Genomic DNA, 13,194 nt, shown 5'->3' with positions numbered 1-13,194 from the left:
TTCCACAATGTTAGTAATTTCCCCCAGCTTGGTATCACCTGCAAATTTGATAAGTTCCCCTCTATCCCTTCGTCTAGATCATTTATGAATATGTTGAAGAATACTGGGCCAGTGACAGAACCTTGAGGTACATCACTGCATGCTTCTCTCCATGTAGATGTAGCTCCATTAAGGACTACACACTGGGTGCGATTGGTCAGTGAATTCCACTGGGTGATAGTATTATCTATCTCACATTTTTCTATTTTATCAAGATAGTGTGGTCTACTTTGTTAAATGCCTTACTGAAATCCAAATATACTATATTCACTAAATTTTAATTTAGTCACTTTATCAAAGAAGGCTTGTCTGGCATGATCTGTTTTTTAACAAACCCATGCTGGCTTCTGGTAATCATCTTGTTCATTTCTAGGGGTTCACAAATCCTCTGCTCAATTATCTTTTCCAGGATTTTCCCAGGTATTGATATCAAGCTATTTCTTAAGTTAAATGTATTGCATATTTTTAATAAAGAAGTTTACACTAAAAACTTCTTTATACATAATAACATTATATATAGACATAACACTACCATACGTTAACACCATTATGTGATCCTTTTGTTAGAACAGGTCTTTTAGTAGCCTCCTTAAAGTAACAAATGTTCTTAAAATTTGTACCTAATATATTTGCATCAGGCAGGATGGTCAAAATCAAACATATCATGTTTAGTCTCATATTCTTGGTTATGCTAACAATTTTGCCCAAATTGCCTCTGGATATAGATACAATGAAGATGACCCAATAGATTGCCAGCAAGACATTGATCTATGGCTCCAATGGAAGAAACTTTTGCTGCTTAATAAATCTCTGCTGACAATTATATGGGTGTGGAAGTTTGTCCCCTGAATCAATACAATATAAAAATCAGATTTGCTTTTTGTTTGTTTCTTTTACCTCTACTTGATTGGAATCATGCTTTTTTTTTCCCCTATTGCTGCTCTAACTCTCTGGTATTTCATTATCCTGAACATCTTGGAGGAAGAGAAATACATTCTGCTTTCTAACCAGAAAAGGAAGGAATCTGCATCTCTAGGAAAAGACTATTCTGTCAACTATTCAGCTAATTTTCTAATCATTGTCGTTATTAGCAAAAGCTTAAGTAAAATCACCCGTGAATCCAAATGCTTTGTGCATTGACAATACAATGAACAAAAACCTTCCTAGTCTAACTCTAGCTTCTAAAAAGAAGAAAAACAATTGTTAATCAGTATTACAATGTTTACTTCTTTATTTTTGTTGAGCCTTCTGAAATGGCCATTAACTCTATTACCCTTCTTTGTAAAATATGTGGAGCAAATCTAAATGTTCTACTAGTCAAAAGGAATGGAATATTTTCCTGGCATTACAGTTTCAGCATTGGACTTTGTTTTAGATCAAATCTCATAAAAATCACACATACAATCCTCCAACTTTTCCATTGGGATCCTGCCTGTCAAAACAAAAGGTTTCACTTTATATTCAAATAGCTCTTTTGTTTAGAATTGGTCAAAGGAAGCCAACTGGGACTCTTACCAACTGTAATATTAGTTTCAAAGTCTGCACTTAGGAAAGAGACAAACATCAATAAAATATCTGGGTGGCTGCCTCCACAGGATGGGAGTCCAGGCTCCGTAAATTATGCAAAAGAAGGAAAGGAAAACACAATGCTTGAGAGTGTGTATGGGCCACCTCCTAACCCCAAGGTGCCTGATGGAGCTGGCTTATTTCCCTAGAGAATATTCTTGTCCAGTCTGACTAATAAGCATTTCCGTTTAGAGTGATCGAGCTGCTCTTGTTGAAGTTGTTTAAGATATTGCTTTCATATGTTCTCAGCAAATCCTATGAGGTCTGCAGAAGGGGCCATTAATTTTAGTAATAATGTGTTTGAGGCAAACAATATAAAAAATAAAACTGGCCCCCCCAGGCTGATTCAAAACAAAAAAAACAAAAAACAACCGAGAGCAACTTGTTAATTCTGAACTATTAGTGTACATTCCCTTTATTGCTGTGAATGTAGAAATATCTTGCCAGGCTTGTTAAAATGTGTTATATTTTCATTGGATTAAGAGAGGTCTTAGCACTTAGCTAGCCTTGACAGATCTGGAAAAAGCTAAGTAAAGAAGAGAGTGATTAATACTTGCATGAGAAATCACAGGACTGTAGAGTAGAACGCAAAAAAACAAAAAAACAAAAAAAAACAACCCACCAACCCTACATCTGAGAAGAAAGCCATGGCAAACCATCTTTATTATTTCCAAAATACCTACATGAACTTGTCCATGTGGTTACCATACCAGAAGTCAATCCTCAATTCATGGGTGACATTCTTTATAGATCCTGAAGATGGAATTAATTACAACTTTCAAATGCTAGCACTGCAATTTCATATTTTACCTGGGTATTTACAATGGAACTCATAACTGTAGAGGGAATTATATGGCAATAAAAAATTCAATAGTTATTTGGGCAGATCAATCATAGATACTTTACTTCTAGCTTTGTTTCTATAAGCAATATTGAAGAAAGTCCACTCCAACAGTGGAATTTCCTCTTCCTTTGCCCCTACTTTAAATACTAACCTCCACTTTGCTTGGCTGTGCTCCCAATTCTTATGAAGATGTTAGAAAGGCACATAACAGAGCCACAGAAGAAAAACATGGTCAGTTCTGCGGAATAAAATGCCTGTGTCTCCAAAAAAGTATGATTTTGAAAAATTGTATGAAAATGTCAGCAATTTCCAAAATTTGTCTATTCTGCAAAGAATAAAAAAGGTCAACTTGCTTTATTGATTATACTCTTAATTTTGTGTTCTGGCTTATGTTCATAATCACAGCAAAAATAGAGATTAAGGCAAAAAAAGGGGGGGAGAGGAGGCCTCATACATTTAAAATAAACTATGTTTTGGATGCTGGTTAGTGAAAATTTTAATAAATTTTAAAAATGAAATTAAGATCATATCCAACAAGGAGTAGAAAATTTCATGGAATATGAGAAACTGCCCCAAGATTTGGCCATTGTATTCAGTACTGACTTACTACTGAATTGCCAAGGTAGGAAACCACCTGGAGATGCCAGCACATGAAATTGTAAAATGCTGTTGTAATAACTGATGTGTTATGTGAAAAGGCCGTAAATGTGAAGGAAATTCTAAGGGCCACTGTCATGTCATTTTTTCCCTTTACCTAGCTTTGAATTCAGGCATCTCCATTGGATGGATCATCTAACCATGTAGGCTTAATCCATCACATTCTCATAGCTGTGTTATAAATCTTGCTTTCAAGTCCTATTACCATGAATAGAAATGCAGCCCTGCATTGAAGTTCTGGCATGGATTCATTCATTCTCTCTTCTGTGCATGGTTTTGGTTGCAGCTGACCAGAGAATTTTTTACCAAGGAACTGAAAAAGCATTATCAGGGGAACAATGAATCAGACGTCTTTTCTTCCACCTGGAACTCAGTCATGATCACAGTAAGTACTTGATTGTTTAATGCATCCTGATATGGATTTTTTTTTGTCTTAATTACCGAGCGGAGTCAGGACTGGCTCATGTTTGCTTGGTATCAGGAAATCCCAGAATTGTAGTCTAGACTATATTGGGAAATCCTGCCCACCAAATAATAATAATAATAATAAGTGGCAATTTAGGAAATTTTGCCAAGAAAACCATAGACATGAGAGTACTAGGAGCTAAACTTGACTCAAAGGTAAACAAAATTGACACCCATTTTATATAAAAACATGGCTGGCAGTTGCACAAAAGAATGAAAACATAATTAATTTTGTCAGAATAGGAAAGAAAAGCAAAAGAGGGGGGAGAAAAATAGAAAGCTCACCATCCTACAGTATAAATGCTTCTATTCATGTTCAATAGGATTTTCACTCTGGGAATGTATTTAAGATTATAGAGCCGTGGTGGCGCAGTGATTAGAATACAGTATTGCAGGCTAACTCTGCCAACTACCAGCAGTTCGATTCTCATTGGCACAAGGTTGATTCAGCCTTCCATCTTTCCGAGGTTGATAAAATGAGGACTCAGATTGTTGGGGACAATATGCTGACTCTGTAAACCGCTTAGAGAGGGCTATAAAGCACTGTGAAGCGGTATATAACTCTTAAGTGTTATTGCTATTACAGCACCAGAACAAAATTTTGCATCTCTATATTCAGAAATAATTTCTATTAAGTGGTGACACTTTCTTCCAAGTAGATATGAGTAGCCCAAAGAGAAGCCTAATGTGGCCAAGTGCTCTAACCATAAGAGACAGGCAGAAAAGGTGAGCTGGTGACAATTGCAAATTTCTACCCTTTTCTTGACACCATTTATAGGACTGGCATTCAAACAATCAGCTTGTTGTCTTTATGCATTGGCTGGGCTGCATTCCTCTAGGTTGGGGATCTGCAAGGTTTGAGTTTGAGGCACCTCCTGCTTCTTAAAGATAGAAGCTGTTTTCAACAGAAGTAAAGCAAAAATTGAAAGCAAGTTTGCCAGACATTGAAGGAATGAAATAAATCTCCATGGGATATGTGTGTGAAAGACCAGCAACAGTGGTTTTTCCCAAGTAGCTTTCCTAGTGCCCATTTTGTTCTCTGTTCATTGCAAAACAAAACCAAACAAAATTAATTGTGCCAGGCTGCTTAAATTCTGATATTTAAGCTGTTCTATATGCTCCTGATTTAGTTAATTTTCAGTCAGATATCACCATTAAGGAGTTCGTGCCTTATTTTATGGAAATGATCTCGTTTGGCACTATCAGAGGATCAAAGGCAGCAATTTGAAAATGTTCTCATTAAGTTCTAATGAAGGTTGTTATTGCTGTTGCTTTAATTGTGTCACTCCTCTGGGAAATTGCTGGGTCTTAACATATGCAAGTCCATATGTAATGCTATGCCGGGATTTTTATATTACATTTTCTCGAACAAGCACAGAAACCTGGTTCCTGGATGGGTTTGTATAATGACAAAAATAAACAAACCATATTACAATTAATGTGAAAGAGGTTAAGATATTGAAAATATAATTTTTGATATTATAGCATTAGACAATCTGAATAGTTGTTTATTTTACACAATAGTTTTCTGTTTCATAAACACAGAAAACAGCAGGCAGTTCTATCGGAAGCTAATCCGAAGTCTCAGGCTTTTCACACTCTCTTGATTTGTTTATTTATAACTAAGGATTTCAACATACGTTGAAGCTGGGATCATATCCATGATGACTAGAAACATACCTGCTTTGTTTTGTTGTTTTTTTAAAAAAAGAAAATTCTAATGTTTAGGAAGGAATAGAAATTTACATCAAGTCTCAAATTACATCCTCAGTTTATACATTCAGAAATCCTATTTGGGTAGCTGCTTATTATATGTCTCCAGATTTCCTAGAAAGCAACCTAATTCTGCCACAAGTATTAACCCTTTGAACACCTTTCACACATGCTAGTTTGGGTGCTGTGGTGTCAATGGTCCGGAAGATTTCGAGGCAACCTCTCTTTCCATTTTTCTGGATTCCTATCCTGCTATTCCTGAAGCTTGTTGTAAACGGGAGCTCCAGTCTCGTGATGCAGCATTCATCAATAAAGAAGAATGTTTGAAAGGAAGGGAAGTCTATCAGAATCAACAGGTAAAGAGATGATCAAAATACTTATAATACTTATGGTGCAAAAAGTTCCTGCCTTGATAGGATTCTTTACCTGAATGATTAAAGACTGTATCCTTTCTTTGGGTAAACTTCCTTTTTTTGTACAATAAGACTAATATTCAAAAAGGATGATGCATCTATAGCATAGGGAATGTCTGCAGAATAGTGGAAAATGAACCAAAGAATCTTGCAGTTGTGCTTCTACTCACAAAGCACACATGAACAGCTTAAACATCATAGAGATTTTACAACCTGTCTTCTGATCTAGGTTCCTTTCAAAATGTAAAACTAGTTGATTAAACTTAGAAGTCCAATCAAACATTTCCTGAACAAAATGTGGGGGGGAAATATTTTCAGAATTCTTTTCCTTCATACCTTGTTCATTGTGATGAACATTGTTCATCAATTTATCTGTAACTTAGTACTTGTTCAGTCATGTTTGTTACCTTGGTTACTCTTTAACTGTTCCACTTTATCAGTCTAGACTAGGATGAGATGACCACACTAAACAAGAACTAAACTGTCAAATTGTGCTTCCTGTAGTTTCTGCCCATTCAATAAGGATGAGTAGGGACCACCTTCCAGAGGGTCTAAGAAGTTGTGCCTTCCCAGTTGCAACCCCCCCCCTTTTTTTGGAATAGTTCATCTCCTGAGATCAAATCGGCCTCAACCTTGTTGTATTTTAGGAGAGCTTACAAAAATGTGGCCTTTTAGAATAGCCTAGGAAGGCAGCTGGGATTTGCTGAAAGCTCGAGTCTTGGGTTGTATATGAATATTGATTGTTCCTCACTGCCCATATTTTTCTTTGTAATGTTATAAAATATGATTATAATGAATAAATTTGGACTCTATATTTTTATATTGGCTGTTTTTATTCATTGTACGCTGCCCAGGCTCACATTTTGTAAGATGGGCAGCGGCACATGTTTGTTTGATTAATGAATGAAGAATAAATAAATCATTTGTCATGTTACTTGTTTTTAATAATTCTGTTATTAATATGTATTCTTTTGTTGTAATTGCTTTTTTATTTTAATCTTTTTTTACTGAAAGAAGAGAATGGAAGTTGCTCAGTGTCTCCTCAGTCTGGAGTGTTATATAATTTAGTAATTTATTAATTGAACACACTCACTTTGTATAAACATTTACTTCAAGATAGATTTTCTTCTTTCTTCCCAGGGTTGCTACACTGTGATCCTGAATTCCCTTGAAACCTATGTGTATCTTGCAGGAGCTCTTGCCATTGGTGTTTTAGCCATCGAGGTACAGTGCAAATTGGGATCCTCCTGGCCACAAAAGATGCCTCATTTTCCTTATGTTCCCACCATAGGCCTCTCATCTGAATTTTTCCTTTCTAGTCGGAAAGTTACTTGTAGGAATATATTATATATTCCTACAATTACTCCCAGAGCTATAATTACACTCAACAATGAACTAATCATCAGTGACCTGTTGGACAGCATTACTTGGTCTGCTGTGTGGATGTTTGGATGGTTTAGGGGTGGGGAATTTTGGTGGGTGGGGGTGTGTCTGGGGATTGTCATGTGTATTGGGCTTGGTCTCTGGGTGTTATGTGAATTTCGTTGTATGGGTATACTGTGTATATACGTACAATGACAATAAACTTTATGTATGTATGTATGTATGTATGTATGTATGTATGTATGTATGTATATATATATAATGATTTAGAGCAGTATTTCTCAAACTTGGTAATTGTAAAATGTGTAGAATTCAACTCCCAGAATTCCCCTGGCTGGGGAATCATCAGACAATTGCCAAGTTTGAGGAAAAACAAATTCAGCGTAAGTGCCTTAGGGTTTCTGTGAACACAGCACTTCACTAGCATTCCTTAAAGCACCTGGTGGTTGAGAAATCAATTGATTAAAGTTAGGTATGACACTCAAAACAGCTGCACCCCTCTTCTTATTAGTTTGGAAGCTGGTTTGGAAGTCTGAAGTTTGAATAGGCACTGAAAATCCTTTATAATCCTAGTTGCCAATTTGAAGTGTTTATACGTGCTGGGAAACAACTGTCCTGTACTGCCCTCTGGTGTTAGGCCTAGCATACTCACTCATTCCAAACGCATATGTTTGAGATGAGGTCAATTTTACTTCATAAAAATGCGTGGTAACAAAGCAGTGAGTCCCTTTTCTAATTTAGCATTCATTGGAAAATTATTCCTGCATTCACTTACGGGTCAGTTTAGTAGTTTTTTTTAGGATTTTGTGCAGATTATTGAGATTCGATGGGATTGCATAACTCTCCACATATTGCAGGGATGAACCATCCTTGCTTAGGAGGTCCTGAGCAATCCTCAGCGGTTGGTGATTCTGTACTTAAATGTATGTCACAGCACGATTTCATCCCTCATTAGATTATTTGAACCAAGGAAAAGGAGGTGGAAGAAACTATTGGAATTAGTCAACTAAGGAAGTCCTCTTAAAGAACAGAAGCTTTAATTTGATCATTGCCTCACAGGGAGGCGATCAAAACAATTAAGGAAAGGAGTGGTATTACTTCAGCTGGTTTAAGTTGTTATTTAGTGATTTTTTTAAGCAGACAAATTTTGAAGCAAATTTACCAACTGGCCCCAAAATTCTTGGGGACTAAGGAAGAACAGAATTCCCCACCCTTTTTTTTAAAAAAAAGCATACAAACTTGAATCAGGAGAAAAGTATTAATGATTTCCATACAAAATTCTTCTTTTGGATAAAACTGATAAGTCTTTTGATTGAATCCTAGACCTATTCTTCCAATGGTTCTCCCTTTTTTTCTTTAGCTAAGTATAGCTAAACCTTTCTGTTATAATTAGAGTCAGTGGGTACCTATTTTGCCATATTATACATAAATGTAGTCTCTGACATAGCATATAGATACATACTCCATAATATTCTTCTAATACTTTAGATTTTCATAGAGATAGGCAGACAGACAGATCTGTATATATCCATGCTTACATCCTCATTCATACACACTTCATATTCATATTTTATATGGCTCTAATACAGAACTTTAGGGACGCCATGGCCCAGTGGCTAAGATGCTGAGCTTGTCAATCAAAAGGTTGGCAGTTCAGCAGTTTGAATCCCTAGTGCCGCGTAACGGGGTGAGCTCCCGTTACTTGTTCCAGTTTCTGCCAACCGAGCAGTTCGAAAGCACGTAAAAAATGCAAGTAGAAAAATAGGGACCACCTTTGGTGGGAAGGTAACAGCATTCCCTGCGCCTTTGGCATTTAGTCATGCTGGTTACATGACCACCGAGAGGTCTTTGGACAGCGCTGGCTCTTCAGCTTTGAAACAGAGATGAGCATTGCCCCCTAGAGTTGGGAACGACTAGCACATATGTGCGAGGGGAACCTTTACCTTTACCTTAATACAGAACTCCTTTTAAATTTACTATTTTATATCCTTTATGCCTTCTATGCCTACTTTATATGGCTCTTACATTCAACTTTTTACCTATTACATTTTAAAGTTTCTTCATAATGACTATTTGTATAACCTTGCCCCCCTTTGAAGATCTATAACTGTAACAAAATGGATTTGGTTTGATCTGTAATAACCAGGACCCTCTCTTTTGTTTTATGTCTTTTACAGCTGTTTGCTATGATCTTTGCTATGTGCCTCTTTCGGGGGATCCAGTAGGAAGTGTTTCATGAGCCACAAATGATTTTTCAAGGACTTGCTTTGAAGAAGGAAAAGAAAAAAAAGATAAACTTTATTTTTTCGGTTAGCAAACTAAAAAAGGAGGGAAAGGACTGTAATATATTAATGATCAAAAGGATTGTACTTCAGGGGCTGGAACTTTGAGGTGCTGTCTAGTTCCTTGCCATCTCCAAGAGGAGTCATTCATCTGAAGCCACTCAAATGGATTGCACTAAAAGCCTGCAAGACAGGATGGGAAATGAACTCTAATAATATCCAGGATGTTGTCTGGAACACACATCTCTCATACAATAATGATCCATTGATTGAAGAAGATAAAGAAGACTACCTACTTTAAACGAGATCATCATTTAAAATACCAAAACTGTCATCTAAAGCATTGAGATGTATACAGATTACTTCAGTTTTAAGCTAAGTGGGGGAAATGCATTGGCACTTGACTTGCAAGCGTTCTACCAAGATAGATAGTTTTCCATCTCATGTGTGATCCAGAAGATACAAGCATTCAGGAATGCTTGGAATGGAGAATGCCTTCTCCAAGAATCTTGAGGGTGGGGTTGTGTGTATCAGATCTAATGGTGAAAAGTAGGGTAAGCTGAAATCAGTGCATACCATTTTAGTGCATACCATTTATCACACTGAATTTTCTTATCAGTGTTATGTGAAAACAAAGACTAAAGCAGCTCAGCTGCTGGTTCCCTCACCTTAAGAAAAAAAAGTATGTTCTTGTCTAGAATTGTTGGTGCTGCCTCCCCTAAGGAGATGTATCTGTTTTGGGTTTTTTAGGCTTTTGAATGTCTTGTCACCATCATGGTCTGTGAAAAATACATTGCCAAGTTTGGCCTTCATATAGCAATTGATTTAGCTTGGTGTCTTGTCCCCATGTGCCTTTCAACTGCGTTAAAAATAATCCCCAACAAGCACGGAAAGCAGTGAGGCATTTTTGCAGTTGCCTTTTGCAAAATTTAATTTGTAAATTTTGTGGTGTTGCTTCTGACTTAGGCATTCTTCGCATAAAAAAACCCAATATACTCTGATTGTTTTTTTTTTCTTTTCATTTTTAACTGTTGCCAAGTTCTAGCTTCAGTGGTCTATTATCCACTCAGCAAACACAGTCAATAAGCCCAAGAGGCAGAACTGAAGTTCCAGAACTGAAGTTCCAAGTAGCAATGTGTAAAACATGTGAAGTACAAAGAATTTTGAGCTTGAAACTTTCCATTTCAAGTTTTAAACAGTTCCTTCAAGTTTGAAATGGTTTTCTCTGACCATTCCAGAAGAGTCAAACTGCCCCAAAACACTTGCTTCAAACTGGGAATATTTTGTTCAGCCTTAAATGTTGTTGTTTAGGATTCTGATGAATATGTAAATTAGAGTGAAATTGCATTATTTACTGAATGGTGGACAAAGATGTAAACTGGCAAAATAATATGATGTGACACTTTTAAAAGAGATGGTAACCTACTACTAAAAATATGAATAGGATTTGGTGACATAGGATGCCAAAGATGAGATGTTGAGAATCCCTGTTGAAAGCAACAGTAACAAGGTGTTCATCTGTAAGTAATAATCTTCAGAAGTCTAGCTTCTGGGGAAACCCAGCAATTATTATTTGATATGAGATGAAAACATTCTAGAACAATCATAGTTATCATGACTGTTTGGTTAATTAACATATGATAAGTTAAATCTCAATGTAGTCTTTGACAATCTCTCAAACATGGTTTCAGTGTTATTTTGTTAAGTTCTGTACATTTAGAATTCACTATGGCTTCCAAACATGAGAAAGCCAGGTATGCAGGATCTGAAGAAGAACTCAGTTAGTTGGTCCCATCTAGAGATAATAGCCTACATCTCCCACAATACATGAAAAGCATGTTGTTAGTGGGGGGGCAGGGGGGCAGAATTCTATTTCAACAAGGATGCTAGGCATGATGAGGGTGGTTGAAGGTGCTGACCTGTGATTTGGTAACCTATTATTGGCTGCTGCGATGGGACTGATCCAGCCAATGAGCTGCAGGTGATTGGTGGCTGTTTAATTCCAACTACTCTTAACGTAGCAACAGGAAGCGCACTAAGTGTGCTGTTAATTTTTATTCAGAAATCTCTGAAGCTCAATACCTATTTCAAGGAGTTGGCCCTGAGATATGTTCTCTGTCTTCCTCCACTTGCTCCAAAAGATACTCATACCCTGAAAAATGAAACTTATTAAGTGACAGGCGGGGCAGGTGATGGCAGAACTAAGAGAAATCTAATATAGTTTCCTGATATTCTCTTTCTGTTTCAGAATCTCAGTGCCCCTGTGTCTTTAGCTTACCTGGTAATTTTCCAAATTCTGAGTCATTCTGCTATCTCCAGTTTGCTCTTCAATTTGAACATTTTTCTGCCCTTTCCTTTCATTACTTCAGCACAGGCACTCATGATAATCCCAAAGAAAATCCTAAAGAATGACACAGACCTAGCTGTATAGGTAATCAAGTCTAACCTACTGTTTAGTAATGGCTTCGTCTAGCTTCTGCTTAAGCAATCCCAATGAAAGGGAGACCACCACTTCTTTGGCAGAGAAAAGGGAGTCAATTGTTTTACAAAATAATGGGAATTAACTTGCTGGCTTCAATGATACCTGTCAAAGAAATCTGACACTTAGCGCAAAACCACACTAATGGAGAGAAAGTAATGTATTTATATAAAAGAATTATTGAAAGTAACACTGTCAGGTTTGACCAAGCGTGCGGTCAGAAAAACTTAATTAGGATTTTTGTGCTGTCAGATTTGCAAAATTCATTTTAGAATAGTCAAGGATTGGAAGACTGGTTTCCTGTTCTCTGTTTAGTTGGAGTTAGGCTGCAGCCATTAGGTCCTAAATATCATTTGTTTGGTTTAGGCTTAGCAGATCCAATTAAACTGAGCCATTTTGGTTCATAAACCTTGGTGTATTGTGGGAACCCAGCAAAATATAGATTTGTGCTTCAACAATCCGTAACTTGGCATGATACATGAACCAACCCTTCCAGCAAATTCCAAATTTCATTATCTCTCTTCCTGATCTGGAAATAGATTAAAGGGCAATTTCTGTTCCAAATGAACTTGTGCCTGAGCTGATCGTCCCTTTGTCAGTAATCTGTTTAGGAAGAAGGGATGACCCATAACATGTTCTTCTACACAAGCTTAAGTGAAATGGATATATGTGGCTAAACCCCTGCATAGATTGTATGCTTCAAATGGGAGTTTGTCCAGAAGAACTTGGGTCAGGGCTGTCTCCTTCTTATGTTTGTGTTTGTGACTCTAGATCCACCCAAGTATTTCTCACTCTCTGTGGTTGTCACTGTTGCAAGTGCCTGGGAAGCAGGTCACTTATAAAGTAAATGTTGAGATCTATTTTAAATGTTCCTTTTATTAGAAGGCTAGAGCTAATTTAACTTGTATTCCTTATTGTAATGCTTTTTATATTGAAAGGGATTTTTTGTAACATAAAAATAGGATGCTATTCTGAAGCATTTGCACAGTTTCTGTGTGCATTTCTTAAAAAATGAAAAGACAAAAATAAAGACACTGTGACAACAAAGCTTTACTTTCCACAATTCATGGCTTCTGTGTTTTTCTTTTTGAGATCGAAGTGTAATCGTCTTTTTCCCTGAGGAAAACAAAATAGGGTCAAAATCCAAACAGTAGAACTTGTTATTTTGAGTTGAAAAGATGGGACAATTAGACCTTGTCCTATTCCGAATGATGAAATCCAATAAAATCACCAAGTATTTTTGAGTTAAGATTGGGTTGGCTCTTACTTTTCAGAGATCACACAAAATGTTTTGACTTTTTGAAAGCATTTGCACGTTCACAATTGAAAGCCTGCAGGAAGCCAGTATGTATA

The 13,194-nt window shown here is 36.8% G+C and overlaps 1 protein-coding gene across 6 annotated transcripts in view; it reads left to right on the top strand.

Annotated features, from left to right (window-relative positions):
• Positions 1 to 12,904, top strand: part of TSPAN18 (tetraspanin 18) — a 178,053-nt gene extending 165,149 nt beyond the window's left edge. For all 6 annotated transcript variants that reach the window (XM_060687591.2, XM_034417415.3, XM_034417412.3 and 3 more), the window contains 4 exons: positions 3,393 to 3,491; positions 5,461 to 5,640; positions 6,838 to 6,921; positions 9,258 to 12,904. In XM_060687591.2, the coding sequence (XP_060543574.2) occupies positions 3,393 to 3,491; positions 5,461 to 5,640; positions 6,838 to 6,921; positions 9,258 to 9,305 (411 nt within the window). In that variant the 3' untranslated portion in view covers positions 9,306 to 12,904. The remainder of the gene's footprint in view (positions 1 to 3,392; positions 3,492 to 5,460; positions 5,641 to 6,837; positions 6,922 to 9,257) is intronic.
• The last annotated feature ends 290 nt before the right edge of the window (positions 12,905 to 13,194 follow it).

The sequence above is a fragment of the Pantherophis guttatus genome, chromosome 1, assembly GCF_059756535.1.
Source record: "Pantherophis guttatus breed Tessera chromosome 1, ASM5975653v1, whole genome shotgun sequence".
Taxonomy (NCBI): Eukaryota; Metazoa; Chordata; class Lepidosauria; order Squamata; family Colubridae; genus Pantherophis; species Pantherophis guttatus.
Note: the sequence above shows the minus strand (reverse complement) of the source record. Positions and strands in the feature narration are given on the sequence as shown.